This window comes from Phacochoerus africanus, chromosome 7 (assembly GCF_016906955.1).
Source record: "Phacochoerus africanus isolate WHEZ1 chromosome 7, ROS_Pafr_v1, whole genome shotgun sequence".
NCBI lineage: Eukaryota > Metazoa > Chordata > Mammalia > Artiodactyla > Suidae > Phacochoerus > Phacochoerus africanus.
The window spans coordinates 9,558,002-9,575,391 of NC_062550.1; the positions used below are offsets into that span (position 1 = coordinate 9,558,002).

General features: G+C 56.7%; 1 protein-coding gene across 14 annotated transcripts in view; it reads left to right on the forward strand.

Annotated features, from left to right (window-relative positions):
• The window catches only part of CSNK1E (casein kinase 1 epsilon), a 38,170-nt gene that overhangs the window by 12,167 nt on the left and 8,613 nt on the right, over positions 1 to 17,390 (forward strand). For 3 of the 14 annotated variants that reach the window (XM_047786259.1, XM_047786260.1, XM_047786258.1), the window contains exons 1-6: positions 765 to 973; positions 4,460 to 4,547; positions 13,257 to 13,367; positions 13,502 to 13,650; positions 16,303 to 16,531; positions 17,167 to 17,337. In XM_047786259.1, the coding sequence (XP_047642215.1) occupies positions 4,472 to 4,547; positions 13,257 to 13,367; positions 13,502 to 13,650; positions 16,303 to 16,531; positions 17,167 to 17,337 (736 nt within the window). In that variant the 5' untranslated portion in view covers positions 765 to 973; positions 4,460 to 4,471. Of the gene's footprint in view, positions 1 to 292; positions 338 to 744; positions 974 to 1,126; positions 1,186 to 4,459; positions 4,548 to 13,256; positions 13,368 to 13,501; positions 13,651 to 16,302; positions 16,532 to 17,166; positions 17,338 to 17,390 lie in introns of those variants that run through there. The other 11 variants (XM_047786262.1, XM_047786264.1, XM_047786255.1 and 8 more) reach the window with 10 other exon arrangements.

Consider the following 17,390-nt stretch of genomic DNA (forward strand, 5'->3'; position numbering starts at 1 on the left):
TGGTCCCATGGCAGTGTGTGGGGTCCCTCATTAAACAGGACTGGGATTGAGGTCAGCTCTGTGCCCATCACAGTTTGAGCTACTGGAGGAGGAGAAGGGAAGGGTCTTTGGCTTTGATTTTTCGGTAGGGGGATAGCACAGCATAGCTCCAGTTGCCTGTTTGGGCCTTTTGTCAATGTCCTTCCACCTCCTGCCGTCCTGTCCTGTTAAATCGTTGGCCCCTGAATCAAACTGGCCTGTGTGCTCTGCAGCACTCGGAGCCCCTAACTCACGAAACATTTTCCTTTTGCAGGAACCCACAAAAACACCCGCCTTCCGAGGGGCCCACTGCAAGGAGGTGAGAGGAACGAGAACCTGGCCGAGGGAAGAGGAGGCTCTGAGTCTAGAAGACCCCAGCTTTCTGTGTGCCCTCCTCCTCCCCACCCCCACCCAGGCTTTTCCACCTGTACCCCCATTGGCTCAGGGTGCTAGTGTCTGTGTGTGCTCTCAGGACCCACACGTAAGACTCCCTTCCTGCAAGGAGCTCCTCGCCAGCCTGGGGGTGGAGGGCGTGTTTCCTGGCTACAGGCACCCCCCCCCCCGCCCCCTCCCCAGCGTCCCCGGGAGCGGAGGGCGCGGGCCCTTTAAATCCTCCGGGGCGGCGGCGGGCCGGGGATGACATCACCGGGCGGGCCCGGGGCTCAATGGGAACCGGCGGGCGCGCGCCGGGCGGGAGCGCGCGAGCCGGCGGCGGGGGCGGGCAGGAGGGCCCGGAGGAGGGAGGCGGTGGCGGCGGCGTTGAGAACCTAGAGCCTGAGCCCGGCCGGGGCCGAGCAGAGCGGTGCGCGGCGGCGGCAGCGGCGGCGGTAGCTGGGCCGGGAGAGGCTGGCGCGCCGGGCGGCTCTGCGAATCCTCCGGCATCCGCCCCGGCGGGTCGCCCCCGCCCGCGGCAGCCCCCCGAGCAGCGGCCCGGCACCGGCGCCTTCCCGGCGGGGTAAATATTGGGGGTCCGCGGGCCCGCGGAGGGGCGCAAACCTAGGGGGAAACCGGACTCCCTCCGCCTCTTTGTTTTTGCGCGAGAGGGAGGGGAAGGGAGGGCGGACACACGCGCGTTCGCACTCGGGTATGGGGGGGCAGACCGGGCGCCGCCCGCTCGGCCCGGCGAGGACAAAGGCGCGGCTGGGGACGAGGAGGAGAAGGAGGAGGGTGACTATTATTTTGCAGGCTTGCCCGGGAGAGCCCCCCCCCCCGCCCCCGCCAGTCCAGCCCGCCTCCCCCTCCCCCAGCTGGACCCTTCAAGGCCCCAGCCACCCGAAGTGGCCACCCCGGGCTGAGATTTGGGGACGCTGAGGGAGGGGCTCTTGGACGAGGGTGCTGGGGACACCCGATACTGTTGATTCGGGATCCCCGACCAGACCCTGGGCTTCAGCAGGCTCCACCAGACTATCAGCAGCGTCCCCCACCCCTTCGCTCCTGGGTCGGGTGCTCCAGACCTAGGGGTCAGGAGGGCTGCTCCCGCACGATGGATGGGGGCGCTTGGGGGCCCTGGGGTGATGGGGTGTGTGGTCACCCAGCCACCGATTCTCTTTTCCATTGTGGAGAGAAAGAAAGGGGTGGGGGTTATTTATCAGCTCAGATTCTCCGGTTTCTGCGCGTGAGAAATCCATGTTTTGCAAGTCTCTGTGCAACAGAAAACTCTGTTTGTGCCTGGGTGTCTTCAGAGAGAGGATTCCCAAGCTCCTCTTTGCACCCAAACTCCAAGCGGGGTGAGCCCCCTCCCCAACTTTCCCCTTAGTTTTCTTGCCTATTTTCTTCTCGGATCAGCCTTCAGGGAGAAGGAGTTGGGGACAGGGAAGGGGGATCCCGAGTGTCTGAGGTGCACCCCATAAATGCCTGTGTTTGGGGCTCCTTTGCCTTGGTGTCTGGGGTGTCTCTCCAATTTTTATTTTAATGGTCCATGGTCAAGGGTGGGCGGAAGCAAGAAAACTGCCCTTGTGCCGTTCTGCTTGGTAGTTTGTCTAATTTTTTTAACCAGTTGAAACTCCGGAATCTTCATCTTCACCTTTTTTTTTTTTTCTTCATTTCATTTATTCCAATGCTGCCCTCCACCCCCAAAAAAACCTAAAGAAGGAGCAAAGAACCGGAAAGCCTCTCCCATTCCTGACTCAATCAACCCTCTCTCCTTTCCTCTGGGAGGCTTTTAGGGGGCCGGTGCCGGGACAGTCTAGGCTGTCCTTGGGCCCTGGGCCTCCCCTCCCCGGTGTAGGAGGGGTGCTGGCGGGTCTGGGTGGCTAGCACAGAGCAGTGGTGGTTGCCCACAAGGCTGACGGTTTGCACCCTCCCTTGTCGGCGGCTCTGCCGGCAGCCCGGTGAGTGGGGAGGGGCTGGGGGGTCATGTGCAGTGTATTTATGTAAGACACCCAGACGGAGGGCATGGGTATTTATATAACCCGGCGTGGGTATTTATGTAATATAGGATGCGGGTATATTTATGTTCCTTTCCTAACCTGCGGCTTTCCCCGCTGCCATGTGTGGTCTCGGAATTGGCGGCGTTGGCGGAAAACAGGACTCGGGGATGTTTGTGTGTGTACACACTCCCCCCCCCCCACCTCAGCAGGACTCAGTGTGTGTCTGCGTGTCTGCATTTCTTTCTTTGGCGCTTGCCCTGGGGCCCGAGTGTATGTGGAGTGTGTGGCTTGTGAGTTTCCTGCGAATGTGGAGTGTGTTCTTCTGGCAGCCGTGGTGCCTCAGCTGGGGCCAGCCAGGCGTGTGGGCAGAGGCCCTCGGTGGAGAGCCCGGCGTTTGGCTGGCACGGGGTGGAGGTTCCTTCCTTGTGACCGCTGGTGAAGGGCTGCTGGCGGCTCCCTGGGAACTAGGTGCTGGTGCTGGCTGGCTCCTTGCTCTGCCAGGGGCCGTGTGTGTGTGTGTGTGTGTGTGTGTGTGTGTGTGTGTGTGTGTGGTGGGGGGGGGGGGAGGTTCCAGCCTGACCATCTGTGGAGGAGATATTGCCCACCTTCCCTCCCAGGTGGGTCTGGCCTTGGGGGTAGTACTTGGCACGGGGAAGGGACAGAGCCTGTGTGCCACGCACAGCTGCTTCTGCGCCTTCCTGCTTGGCCTCTTGGCCCTGGCGTGAAATAAGTCCTGTTTGAGAGGGTGGGAGGACAGCAGGGACCCTGTCTGGGTCCTAGGTGAGGAAACCACCACTAACTGGCTGCTGGGGGACTGGGGGCAGGTGGCCTCCCTGGGCCTGAGTTCTCTGACTGCTGAGGGCAGCCCCTCTGATGGTTTTCTGTACCGGCCCTAGACACTCTGAGACCTCGGGGACCCCGCATCCCTTTCCTTACTGCGGAGGTTGACCTGCCCTGCCCCCCCCCCCGAGCAGAAGCCACCTCCCGGCCTTTGAATTTCCCCCTGTGTTGGCCAGAACCTCAGAGTGCCCAGAACTTTGCCCCAGGCCAGAGCAGAGGGTGAACCCAGATGGCCCATGAGCTTGAACACCCACGGTGGGATCCAGGAAGGCAGAACGTGCTCCCCAGCCCTCCTCCCACCCCCCACCCCCACAGAAGCTGGCAGCTCAAAACCTGGCTCTGGTCCCCTCAGCGCTCTACAGGGCTCCCCTAGGAGACCCACCTAGTCTTGAAGGAAGCCTTTCTTCTGAAGAGATCCACGCAGTTCTGCCTGAGGTTCTTGGTGTTATGAGGCGACACAGGGAGGGGACAGGAAGGCCTCTGCCCATGCGCCGGTTCTGGGCCCCTTCCTTGCCTTTCCCCTGAGTTGGGAGGAGACGTCTTGCAGGGCACTCTGCCGCCGGGCCAGGTCTGACCTCTGAGAAGACCAGCCAGACTGGAGACTTGGTTTCCAGTCTTGGTGCTAGAAGCCTGGGGTGGGGATGGGGACACGGGGACAACCCTGTCATTCATTGGAGTCCCAACGAGGCTGAGGCACTCCTTTGGGGACCCTCCATAACCTGTCTTCCTGTCTCTGAAGGTTGGACTTTGCTGTCGGTTGCCATGGCAGCTCCCCAGGATGACCAGCTCGGGCATCCCCTCCCCAGCCTTCCCTTTGTCCTTGATTTCCCTTCCAGGGTCTTGGTCCACTGTGACTGGCCTGCCCCTGAGAGGCTCCTATTGGAGGGTCCGCACATGAGTGTCCCCTGAGGAGATGTTCCCTTCACTCTTTCCTCCCCGGCCTCGGGCCTTGTCTCCAATCCCCTTCTGTCTGGTGTCTGGCTATACCACCGACACCTGTTCTAAGCCTGCCTCAGCTATTTCCCACCTGTGGAGCCTGTGGGGCTACCTGACACCTGGTTGCCCTCAGGCAAAACGAGGCTAAACCCCTTCCCAGATGAGGGAGGGAGAATGGTGGTTTCCCAAATTTTTGGTGGCTTTGCCTGGCCTTTGGTGGGGGAGGGGTGGGTCCAGGGGCTGGGCCCCCTTCCCAGCTCCCTTCCTCCCTGACCCAGTGTTTCTCCTTCCTGCAGCAGGAGTGAACCATGGAGCTACGTGTGGGGAACAAGTACCGCCTGGGCCGGAAGATCGGGAGCGGATCCTTTGGAGATATCTACCTGGGTGAGTGTTCCTGGCTCTGGCTCAGTGCTTCGGGAGCCCCTGGGACAGCCCTCGGGACTAGAAGGAGAGATGCCAAGATTTCATGCTCTGAAGCCAGAACGTGGCTCTCGTGGCATGTTTTGGTCATTTTGTCTCCAGAGCCATCCCAGGTGGTGGGGGGAAGCAATAGGCTGAGGGTGAGGCACAGGCCCAGGGGCTCCTCAGTCAGGGCAGGGTGGGGTCCCCACCTGCAGGCTGGGCAGGGGAGGGCATTTTTAACTGGTTTCTAGCTGCAGTTGGGCCTGGGTCTGCAGCTGGGCGTGGGAAGGCCCGGGCTGGGTTAGCACCCCTGTCTCTTGTCTCCTGGGGGAAGGATGCTGATGAACAGAAGAGGCCTGGGCTGCTACTTGCTCCCAGCTAGGCCCCCGCTCTGCGGTCCGGCCTCCTGGAATCCAGCCCAGGGAGGCTTGGGAATGACGCAGGCTCCCCCTAACCTCAGGGCGGGGGTGTCATAGCTTTTAGGATCTCTCTCCCCGGATGTGCTTCCTGTTGAAAGTCTTGTGCTTGCTCTCATGTTGTCATTTGAAACAAATGACTGACATCTCAACCCTGTCCTCCCCCTGAGAGCAGGCCACTGTCTCAGCTGCCCTGGGGGCAGTTGGGAGGCATGGCCCTTTCTTGGCAGTTGTTGGTCCGCAGGGGAGAGGTTGCGTTGATGATCGTGTGTTGGAGAGGCCAGCCCCTCGCTTGCTTTATCCCCACTCCTGTCCCTGTGCCCTCGGAAGCATCTGCCTCTGTTTCTCTCCTGGGAAGTGAAGAGTAGGTCCGTTGGGTGCTGGGCAGCGGAGACTGACAAGGCAGTGTGACATGCTCACTGACACAGAACTCCAGACGTTTCTCCTACCTGGTGGTCTGGGTCCCTACCCTCTTAGGGTAGGAAGTCCACTTCTCAGTGAGCCACCCCTTGCCCATCAGAGGGGCCAGGTACACACACATTTTCTGGGCAGTGCCTCCCTGGGCCGGCCCTGTTTGAGTGTGGTCTCCCTCACAACAGCTTCTAGAGATGTGCCAAACTGGCCCCACTTCACACATCCAGAGGCAGGTGCAGCGCGGTCGGGTCCACCACCTGAGGCATCCCAAACCAGAGGAGGCTGCTTTCCCCGCAGCCCCCCCGCAAGAGTGAGAGAGCGCGGGCCCGGGAGGCAGACGCTTGCCCTGGCTGTGCGCCGTCCCTGAGGTTTGTGAGGCTGATACCCGGCGGACTGAGGGCTGTCATGCCGCCCAAGTGAAATGGCGCATGGGAAAGCATCTTGTCCGCTGCGACGTGCAGGTCATTGTCAGGCACCTGGTGGTTCACTCTCCTCTGTAAACACTGCCGAGCTGAGAACCAGGGAAGGCACGGGACAGGCTGCAGCTGTCGGAAAGCTTTGCTCTGTGACGCCCGCTCCTCCGGGAGAGGCAGGCGCCCGGTTGTGTTCATCCTCAGACCCCGTGCCCAGCACCCGGCACGCGGGTGTTCCGTGGAGGCCTTGCAGGTGAACGTGTGAGGAAGTGGGGGCTGATTCGGCGAGGCGTGTGCAGTGGCCTCACTTAGGGCGGGGGGAGAAGGCTGGGGTATCAGGGCAAGTTCGGGTCCCCGGTCTACTCGTCATGTGCTCTTTGACCTGGGATAAGTCACTTTGTCTTTCTGAGCCTCAGCATTCTCACCTGTGAAGGGGGTACCCATCTCTTTGCTATTCGTGAAATTGGGGTGGGTACAAAGGACTCTTTTCATGGAGGCTTTGGGCTCAGAAGCCTGGAGCCATTGGCAGCTTTTGGCAGATGCATACCTGCTCCTGGACAGCACCCAGTCCCAGCCCTTCTCTTCGCAGAAGGGAAACAGGCCCAGAGGTGGAGGGGGCAACCCAAAGTCGTCATTTAGAAAGCCAGGGTCCCTCGCCCTTGTGGTGGGACCTCCCTGGGGACAACACTTCCTGTTTATCCAGTAGTCATCTAGTTCGTTTTAAAAACTAGGTCCAGGGAGTTCCCATCATGGCGCAGTGGAAACGAATCCGACTAGGAACCATGAGGTTGCGGGTTCGATCCCTGGCCTCGCTCAGTGGGTTAAAGGATCCAGTGTCAGCACAACCTGTGGTGTAGGTCGCAGACGCAGCTCGGGTCTAGCGTTGCTGAGGTTGTGGTGTAGGCCGTAGCTGTAGCTTTGCTTAGACCCCTAGCCTGGGGACCTCCATATCCCACGAGTGCAGCCCTAAAAAGCACACACACACACACACACACAAAGCTAGGTCCAGACTGACTTCTCTTCATACAGGCTTTGGAGTAAATTTGACCGAGGTTTGAGTGCTAACGCTGTGTACCCTTGAGCAAGTCATGACCTCATCTGTAAACATCTGTCAGATGTGGTGAGGCCTTCCCGGTGGTAAGATGTGACGGGCTCACGGCATGCGGGACCTGTACCTGCTCGGCCAGCAGTGGTGCTCTTGGTTGGGATTTGTTCCTGTCAGAGGAGCTGGGTCCTCCTGGGCTGGTTCTCCCCTGACTGTTCAGCCTTCGCTGGGTTGCACGGGCCTCTGGGGCCCGATGCCGTGTCCTGCCAGCTTCCTGGGCCCCTCTTGCTGGTGTGGGGACAGTAGTGGTTGTAGGGCCTCCCAAGCTGGCCTTGCTGACTCCCTTTGTTCAAAGCTCTGGCCACATTCTTGTCGCAAGTGCCAGGGCCAGGGCCTAGCTCCAGATGGCCTCTGCAGGTGGGGCTGGGTGTGGCCTCCAGGCCCTGCTTTCCAGGATCGACTGAGGCCGAGCATGTTGGTGGATGCTCTTCTTCTGCTCCGTCCTCCCTGGCCCCTCAGCATCATAAGGGGCCAGCCAGGAGGGCAGGGCCAGCTCTGTCAGTGCCTCAGCGTGGCTGCATGGGGTCCAGAGGTGGCCGATCCTTTGCCACCTGCTCTACCAGCCACTGTCTGTGTGCCCTTGGGAACTCTGGAGACTTCTAAGACCTTCAGTTCTAAATGGGGCAGGAACAGTGCTCCCCAGCAGGTGATTGTGGGGGCACTTCGTCCCCACCTTCAGCCCAGCCAGGTCCTTGACTGCACTGTGTGTGTGAGTGTCGTCATGAGCCCCACGGGTGGCCGGGTATCCCCCTCCTCACCTAGAACTTGCCAAGATCCTAGGCCCTCTTGGGCTGGCCAGATCCAGGCCCTTCTCTGGGTCCAAGTTTGTGTTCCAGACTTGACTCATCCTCCCACAGGGCTGCTCTGTCTAACTGACAGGCTACTTCTCCTGCCTCTGCCGGCACCTTTCCTTAGTCGGAGTTATCCTTGGTTCGCAGAGAAGGAAGTCCTTCAGGGCAGGGCTGCCTCAGCTGGCCCGAGGCTCAGTGTGTGTGTTGACGTAATGAATGAGATGTTAGGAAATTGCAGGAGACCAAAGCAGGGGCTCTAGAGACTAAGTTTCAGATCCTGGCTCTGCCCCAACCAGTTCTCTGTGACCTCGGGTCAATTACTTAACCTCTCTGAGCTTCAGGTCAGTAGTTGGGAGAATTAAGGGAGGTCAGAGAAAAGACTGGTGGCTTCCTGGTAGAGTTCAGAGGTAGTGAAGGCGTCTGGTCGCGTGGTGAGACCCATGGGCCGCTGGGGCGGCTTTCCAGCAGCCCGTGGGGGTCAGAAGCCTCTATCCTGCAGCTTAGGTCCCTTCTCGGAGCAGTCGGGTGGCATTTGGCCCTTGACCTTTGGTGTCTCAGTTGCCACGTGTGTCAAATAGAGATACAGATGCTAGTACTTGGCGGGTGGGGTCAGAGATTGAGGGGACAAAGGGCTCCTTCCACCCTCCGCCTGCCCGTCTCTGGGATGGGCCTTCCCAGCACCTCTCCTCCCTGCGCACCTGCCGAATCCTAAGTGCCAGAGGCCCTTCGGCCTCTGTCGCCTGCCTGGGCTGAGCCACCGTTGTCCAGACAATTGCTGCAGCCTCCTTCCTGCTCTCCCTCCCCCACCTCAAGTCCTCTCTAATCTATGAGTGGGTCTCAAGGGGAGGGGGGCCAGATTTTGTCCCACAGGGAACATTTGGCAAGGCTGGGAGGGGTCCTGCAGCAGCTGGTGCGTAGAGCCAGGGATGCTGGTGGACACCCTGCAGGACACAGGACGGCCCCACACGTCAGCAGGGCCTGTAGTAAGGCACTGATGCCTGGCCCCAGAGCCTCAGGCTGACTGATGGCCAGGACCTTAGCTTGGCATTTGAGACCCTTCCCGTCTCTCCCTGGCTCAGCTCTTCCGCCGGCTTCTTCAGCCACCTTGAGCTCCAGCTGCACCACACCACCCGGAGCTGACCACACCCCACTCCTGTCGGGCCTTTGCTGTGACTGCTGTCTGGCACAGTCCGCTCACACAGCAGGAGCTCTTGCGGCCTTTGCTCCCACTGCATGGCTGGCCACCCCCCCCCCCTCCCCCGCCACATCCTCACTGTCCCCCAGAAACATGCCAGGCTCTCCCCAGTGATGAGTGCTGATATGTTAAAAGCACTTTACAGTTTCCTGAACACTTTCTCTCCCATTGCTCGTGGGATTTAGGAATCTGCTTTATTTTTTCAATTTTCTTTCTTTCTTTGGTGTCCAACAGCATATGGATTTCTCAGGCCAGGTATCAGATCCGAGCTTGCAGGGTAGGTCACAATGCTGGATCCTTTTTTTTTTTTCTTTTCTTTTCTGGCTACACTTGTGGCATATAGAAGTTCCTGGACCAGGAATTGAATCCAAACTGCAGCTGCTACCTATGTTACAGCTGTGGCAATGCCAGATCTTTAACCCACTGTGCCAGGCCAGGGATCAAACCTGCGTCCAGGCACTGCAGAGGCACCGCAGATCCCATTGTGCCACAGTGGGAACCCCAGTGTATTTAATTTCAATATTATGTGGTTCAGAAATGAAAACATACAAAACCAAACACCAAAACACACCAAGTGAAAGAAGTTGGTCACAGATTACATACTGTGTGATTCTGTTTATATGAAATGTCCAGAGCAGGTACATCCACAGAGATAGAAAGTGGCCTAGTGGTTGACTAGAGCTGGGGGGTTGGGGGGACATAGGGAGTGACTACTAAGGTATTTTGGGGGATGGTGAAAAATGTTCTAAAATTGTGGTATTGGTTGCATGACCTTGTAAATATACCCAAAAAAACATTGAATTGTACACTTAAGGAAATCACATGAGCTCTAATGTTGAAGAAAAAAACGGTACCAGGTAACATGATATCAAAGTACTCTCCTCCCCCCCCTCATCCCGCCCAGATCCGGGGCTCCCCAGCCTTTACTGGTGTCTCGTGTTGCTTTTCAGTGTTGCTTTATGTAGATACAACCAAACACAGATACATATTGTTTCCCCACCTTTTTTTTTTTTTGTCACAGCGGAGGGAGAGTGTAGAATACACACTGTTCTGTACTTGGCTTTTTCACTTCCTGTATCTTTGAGATCTTTCCACTTCTGCACAGAGAGAGCTTCCTCATTCTTTCTTCATTGTGTTGGGTTCCATGGATGGGCCATTCTTTATTTAACCCATCCCCACTGCGGGATGTTTGGGTCGTTGCCAAGCTTTTACCCTTGCAAACAGCCGACAGCGGATGGCTTCGGCCAGGCCTTGTTTTGCACTGTGGGGGTGTTTTGCACTGTGAGGGTGTTGCGTAGACTCCGCAAAGTGGAAGCTGGAGGGAGCCAGGTGGCCCTGCAGCTGGGCTTTCCCAGTTCATACTGGGACTGCGAGGAAGGAATGCCCACTGCCCACAGCCCTGCCCACAGACAGTGTGTGCCAGCTTAGGTGGAAGTGGTCTTACAGGAGCATATTAACTTGCATTTCTCGTCGAAGGAGGTGGGGCATCTTTTCCTGTGAGTTAGCCATTTTTATTTGTTTTTTAAAAATTTTATGTAATGCAGTTTTTTTAATTGAAGTACAGTTGATTTACAATGTTGTATTAGTTTAGGGGTACAGCAGAGTGATTCAATTATACATGTATATATTCTTTTTCAGATTCTTTCCCAATATAGGTTATCACAACGTACTTAGTATATAGTTCGCTGTGCTCTACAGCAGAGAACTGGCTGGGGACCTTTTCCGTGTGGTAGTGTGTATATGTTAATCCCACACTCCTCTAATTTACCCCTCACCTCCCCTTTTCCCTTTGGTAACCATACATTTGTTTTCTATGTCTGAGTGTGTTTCTGCTTTATAAATAAGTTCATTTGTATGTATCGTTTTCTTAGACTGTACACATAAGCAATACCATGTATTTGTCTTTGGCTGAGTGAGCGATTTTTATACTGATGACTTGTTTCTCTGTGAAGTGTCTGTCTGACTCCTTTACCCTGTTTCCTATGGAGTCATTGGTCTTTTTCCTACTCATTATAGGAACTCATTGTTCATTAATGATACCAGCTCTTTGTCATTGATCAGAGTTATGAGTATGTACTATTTCTTAGGACGTTGTTCCTGATGTTTTTGCCAGGGATTCTTTTATTGGAGAGGAGGGAGCCAGTTTTTTTTCCTTTTTAAGGCTGCAGCTGCAGCCTGTGCCACAGCCATGGCAACACCAAATCTGAGCCTCATCTGTGACCTACGCCACTGCTTAAGGCAATGCTGGATCCTTAACCCACGGAGCGAGGCCAGGGATCGAACCTGCATCCTCACAGAGGCAATGTCGGGTCCTTAATGCACTGAGCCGCAACAGGAACTCTGAGCCATATTTTTCTCGAATGGCTTCTGGATTTTTTTTTTTTTTTTTTGGTCTTTTTGCTATTTCTTGGGCCGCTTCCGTGGCATATGGAGGTTCCCAGGCTAGGGGTCTAATCGGAGCTGTACCTGCCAGCCTGCACCAGAGCCACAGCAACGCAGGATCCAAGCCGTGTCTGCAACCTACACCACAGCTCACGGCAACGCCGGATCGTTAACCCACTGAGCAAGGGCGGGGATCGAACTGGCAACCTCATGGTTCCTAGTCGGATTTGTTAACCACTGCGCCACGATGGGAACTCCGGCTTCTGGATCTTAAGTCAGGGTTAAAAAGCCTTGCCTACCCCCAAATTAAAAGACCGTGTTCCCTTCTACATTAAATGTTGAGTAGATACAAAAGAATATAAAACATGTGCCTGACATAAGGCACCCTCTCCCCCACCCAGGGGGCGGAGGACGTGCCTGTCCCCTGGAAGGCCCCTGGTGTGCCACCCTGCCCCATCCTCTGCCTCCCCACACAGAAGTAGCCGCTGCCTGGCGTTTTCAGTTAGTCTCTTTTGTCAGAGGGTTTTGTCTTTTGTTCGAGTTTTGGTTGGGGATGTATGTCTACATCCCTGAACTGTCTTTTTCAGTCGTGTGTGTTTTGAAATTGAGAGAAATAGATCTGTGTTTGCATCATCCTATCTCTTCCTTCCTCTTTTTTTTCTCTTAAATTGAGGTGAAATTCGTCCAATATAAAATTAACCATTTAAAAAGTACACAATTTAGTACAGCCGTCCGGGTCTTGTGCGACCGCCACGCCTATCTCGTCCCAAACCATTCTCATCACCCAGAAGAAGACCCTGTACCTCAGAAGCAGGCATGTCCTATTTCCGCCTCCCCTGGCCCCTGGCAAGCACCAGCCTACTTTGTGTCAGACATTTCATAGAATGGAATCACACAGTGCGTGGCCCTTTGTGTGTGGCTCGTCACTGAGCACGGTGGTGCAGGGTTCGTCGCCGTCGCTGGGTGTGTCGGTGCCCCGATGCCTTTTCGGTCTGAGTAACACTCGCCGGCAGGGACGGGCTGCGGCTGCCCGTGCCTCTGTTGGGGAGTCGGCAGTAGGGTTGTCTCCACCTTCCGGCTCCCAGAGCGGTGCTGCTTCCTGCTCCTGCAGCCAGCGTCTGTGCCCGTCCACTGCCGGGGCCGGTCCTCGGGACGCCCGCACCGCCCCGTGGCCATCGTTCTGTGCAGATTCTTGTCCTCCTGGTGCTCATGTTTCTGAAGGACATACACTTGGGAGCAGACTGGCTTGGTCAAGGGTTTGTGAATGTTCAGCTTTACCAGACAAACACCAACCCAGTTTCCACAGTGGTTGAGCTGGAGATCCCATGTGGCTCAGCGGGCTAAGGGTCCTGTGTTGTCACTGCAGTGGTTGGGGTTGCCGCTGTGGCACAGTTCAGTCCCTGGCCCAGGAACTTCCACATGCAGCCAAAAACAAAAATAAAGTGGTTGAGCAAACTCACACCCTGGTTTGTCCCCTGCCACGTATGATCTTTTGCCCAACTTAGGGCTTGTGATGCATGCTGTGAGCCGTGGTGTCTTCTCAGATGCCTGGCCAGGTGTTCCAAGAACTTTTGTGGCATAGCCCCGTCTTGTCCCCTGATTGGAGGTGCTAGCCTTAGAAGGAGACGTCTTCTTGGCCTGGCTTGGGAGTCCTTAGGGGCTCCCACTCTCCAGGATAAAGCTCCCTTTACTGTGAACTTTTCAGCCCCCCCACCCCAACCCCAACCCCTTTCGAATCCGGCCTTCCTGCTGCCCCAGCCACCAGTTCTCTGAACAGTCTGTAGTCCTCACCTTTCCCTGGCACGTGCTGCAGCTCTGGCTCTCCCCTCCCTCCCTCCCAAGCTGGGGCGGGGATCTGCTGTATGCTCCACGGTCCTCATGGTTCCCTTCTTGGATACAGAGCTGGGCCCTCTGACACCTTTCCCAGCACTGAGTTGGTCCTGGTCTCGTGACCCTGGTCCATTGCCCCTGGCAGGTGCCAACATTGCCTCTGGTGAAGAAGTTGCTATCAAGCTCGAGTGTGTGAAGACAAAGCACCCCCAGCTGCACATCGAGAGCAAGTTCTACAAGATGATGCAGGGGGGAGGTGAGGGCCAGAGGGGACCTGGGGGGTGGGGGCGGGGAGCCTGAGGAGCTGTGTCCCCATGCACACAGGAGGGGCCCTGGCGCTGGTTGGGGTGGGAAGTGACCACCCCTGACAGCCTCGCATGCGTTCTGCAGTGGGAATCCCGTCCATCAAGTGGTGCGGGGCCGAGGGTGACTACAATGTGATGGTCATGGAGTTGCTGGGGCCCAGCCTCGAGGACCTCTTCAACTTCTGCTCCCGAAAGTTTAGCCTCAAGACGGTGCTGCTCCTGGCGGACCAGATGGTGAGTCCCCCACCCCCCCAGGCCGGGGACTGTGGGCCCTGTAGGCTCCCGGATTCCCTTCCAACCTCCTTGTTCCCGTTACGCCACTGGGCACTGGGTACCTACCTGGAAGATGCTGGAACAGGAGGGAGTGACAGGGATGTAGGACAGGCTTGGTTCATAGACCAGGATCAGGGGACCTTGACCGTCAGCCATGGGGGGGGGGCAGAGGGGTTAAAATGCAGATTCCTAGTTCTTCTCCTTTTTTTTTTTTTTTTTTTTTTGCATTTTCTAGGGCCGCTCCCATGGCATATGGAGGTTCCCAGGCTAGGGGTCGAATAGGAGCTGTAGCCGCCGGCCTACACCACAGCCACAGCAACTCGGGATCCGAGCTGCGTCTGCGACCTACCCCACAGCTCAGGGCAATGCCGGATCCTCAACCCACTGAGCGAGGCCAGGGATCAAACCTGCCTCCTCATGGTTCCTAGTTGGTTTCGTTAACCACTGTGCCATGATGGGGACTCGCCTTCTTTTTTTTTTTTCTTTTTTCTTTTTTAGGGCTGCACCTGCAGCATATGGAGGTTCCCAGGCTAGGAGTCAAATTGGAGCTGTAGCTGCTGGCCTCGGGCACAGCCACAACAGTGCAGGATCCGAGCTGCAGCTGCAGCCTACACCACATATCACAGCAACACTGGATCCTTAAGCCACTGAGTGAGGCCAGGGGTCAAACCCGCATCCTCATGGATACTAGTTGGGTTCATAACTGCTGAGCCACAATGGAAACTCCCCTTTAGTTCTAACTCTAGACCTGCTGGGTCGGGCACCCAGGAAAGTCCTGGGACTCTGCCGTCCTATGCCTATAAAGCCTGTGTCATGCAGACCTGGGTGCTGTCCCTGTGTGGTGACTGTAGGTGAGCTGCTGAGTTGCCCCAGGAGCATCTCCCCTTTGCCGGGTTGTTTTGGAGTCACAGGGGCGCCATGCAGGGCCTGGACCAGAGTAGGTACCCATGGAGAGCAGTCCTTAGATCCTCAAGCACTTTATAAATTCAAGGGAGGGAAACTTTAAAAAAATGTTTAAGGAGTTCCCATCGTGGCACAGTGGTTGGCGAATCCGACTAGGAACCATGACATTGCAGGTTCAATCCCTGGCCTTGCTCAGTGGGTTAAGGATCTGGCGTTGCCGTGAGCTGTGGTGTAGGTTGCAGACGCGACTCAGATCCTGTGTTGCTGTGGCTCTGGCGTAGGCTGGCGGCTGCAGCTCCGATTCGACCCCTAGCCTGGGAACCTCTACATGCCGCTGGTGTGGCCCTGGAAAAGGCAAAAAGACCAAAAATAAATAAATAAATAAATAAGAAAAAATAAAATGTTTAAAACCATAGAATTTCAGCCATGGGATGGTCCATGGAGATCTCGTTGTGTAGGGGTCTGTGTCTGTGGCTGCCCTGCAGGAGGTCTTCAGACATCCTTTTTAATTTTTTTTTTTTTGTCTTTTTGCCATTTCTTGGGTCGCTCCTGCGGCATATGGAGGTTCCCTGGCTAGGGGTCGAATTGGAGCTGCAGCCGCCAGCCTACGCCAGAGCCACAGCAACGCAGGATCCGAGCCGCGTGCGTCTGCAACCTACACTATAGCTCACGCAACGCCAGATCCTTAACCCACTGAGCAAGGCCAGGCATCAAACCCTCAACCTCATGGTTCCTAGTCAGATTCATTAACTGCTGAGCCACGACGGGAGCTCCAGGACATCCTTTAGTTTTAGGCTAAATGTGTGTGTGCAGAGAAGGACGTGAGGCTCATGGGAAGAGACTCAGAAAAGGTTTGGGAAATACTCAGGAGTGTGAGGCTCAGGGAGGGGACGAGCCTGCCAGAGGACACAGTCTGTGCACACGTTTTAATTTAAGTCGTTAACACAGCATTTGAAGGAAGACAGGGCCTGTGTGTCTGCCTGACCTCGGTGTCCTCTGGAAGCCAGGGACACATCCTGTCTGCGGGCTCCATCTCTGTCCCCGCTGCCAAGTTTATGCTTCACTGGTGCTCCTTGACCCCCAGTCTCGTGATCAGAACAACCTGCAAAATGCTTTTCTGGTTCCCTTGGGGACGTTTCATGTCCTCTCAGAGTGTGGAGCCAGGCAGGTGAGGCCCACATGCCTTTATGGGCTTCGTTTCTAGATCTTGCCATTAAATTTCCTACCTTCGGAGTTCCCACTTTGGCTCAGTCAGTGAGTTTAAGGACCCGGCATTGTCTCTGAGGATGCGGGTTCAATCCCTGGCCTCCCTGGGTTAAGAATCTGGCATTGCCATGGCTGTGGCCTAGGCCTCATCTGCAGCTCCTATTTGACCCCTAGCCCAGGAACTTCCGTGTGCTGCGGGTGCGGCCATGGAAAGAAAAAGAAAAAAGGTCCTGCCTTGCTTTCTTTACCTCTGTCATAGCAAACTTGGAGAACTCTTCCTTCGGAGTGAGTTCCTCTTCACCTTCACTTCCTCCAGGAAGCCTTCCCTGACCTGCCCCTCCAAGTTATCGTACACTGTTGCAGGCTGGTCTTTCTCCCCTGCCCACAGCCGGGACCACGGGTGTGTTTTCCATCTCTGCAGCCTCAGCCCAGGGCCTGGCCCTGAGCGCCTGGGGGAGCCCCCCCAGGAACACTTGCTGAGTGACTCGCTCTCCCCTCCCCCAGATCAGCCGCATCGAGTACATCCACTCCAAGAACTTCATCCACCGGGACGTCAAACCCGACAACTTCCTCATGGGGCTGGGGAAGAAGGGCAACCTGGTGTACATCATCGACTTCGGGCTGGCCAAGAAGTACCGGGACGCCCGCACCCACCAGCACATCCCCTACCGGGAAAACAAGAACTTGACCGGCACGGCCCGCTACGCCTCCATCAACACCCACCTGGGCATCGGTGAGTGCGCCCTGCCCGGGAACAGAGGGCACCCGCAGGCACCCAGCCAGGGTCCTGGCTCTCTGTGGCCTGGCTTTATTCCCCCGCTGCCACGAAGACAGCCCTCCTCCTTCACAAGAAGAACTGCAGGGTGTGAGCATCTTCTGTCTTTCCTCATCCCCGCAGCATCTTGGAGGGCAAGGGTGCTGCCCCGTGTTTCCAGGGTGGGAAACAGGCTCACAGTGAGACACACGATGCTTAAGGTCGTACGGCTTAGCAGGCGCCAAAGTCAGATCTGACCCCCAGCCTGGCTGATGCCTCTGCTTGTGTCTTATCTGCAGGGCAGGGCAGGCAATGAGGCACTGGGGTGCATGAATGAATGAATGAATGAATAAGTGCCTGAGCTGGAAAAACTAGGCCTAGATTGAGCTGAAAAACCTCCGCCTCAGGCCTCTTCTCCGTAGAAGAGGGCAGTGCCATTGCCTGATTGCTGTGGGGCTGCAGCAAGCCAGCACGTGACCCGGGCGGGGGGCGATGCTGCTGGGTGCCAGGATGGGTTGTTCCCCTCAGTCGAGGAGCATGTCCTGGGAAAGGGGGTCCTGGCCCCCAGAAGCCTGAGTGGACCCTGCCCCCTCACCTTGTCCTTGACTCTGCAGAGCAAAGCCGTCGAGATGACCTGGAGAGTCTGGGTTACGTGCTCATGTACTTCAACCTGGGCTCCCTGCCCTGGCAGGGCCTCAAGGCGGCCACCAAGCGCCAGAAGTATGAGCGCATCAGCGAGAAGAAGATGTCGACGCCCATCGAGGTCCTCTGCAAAGGCTACCCCTGTGAGTAGCCGGCGCGGGCTGGGGGCGTGGTGCCCACGGGGCTCCTACCGCTG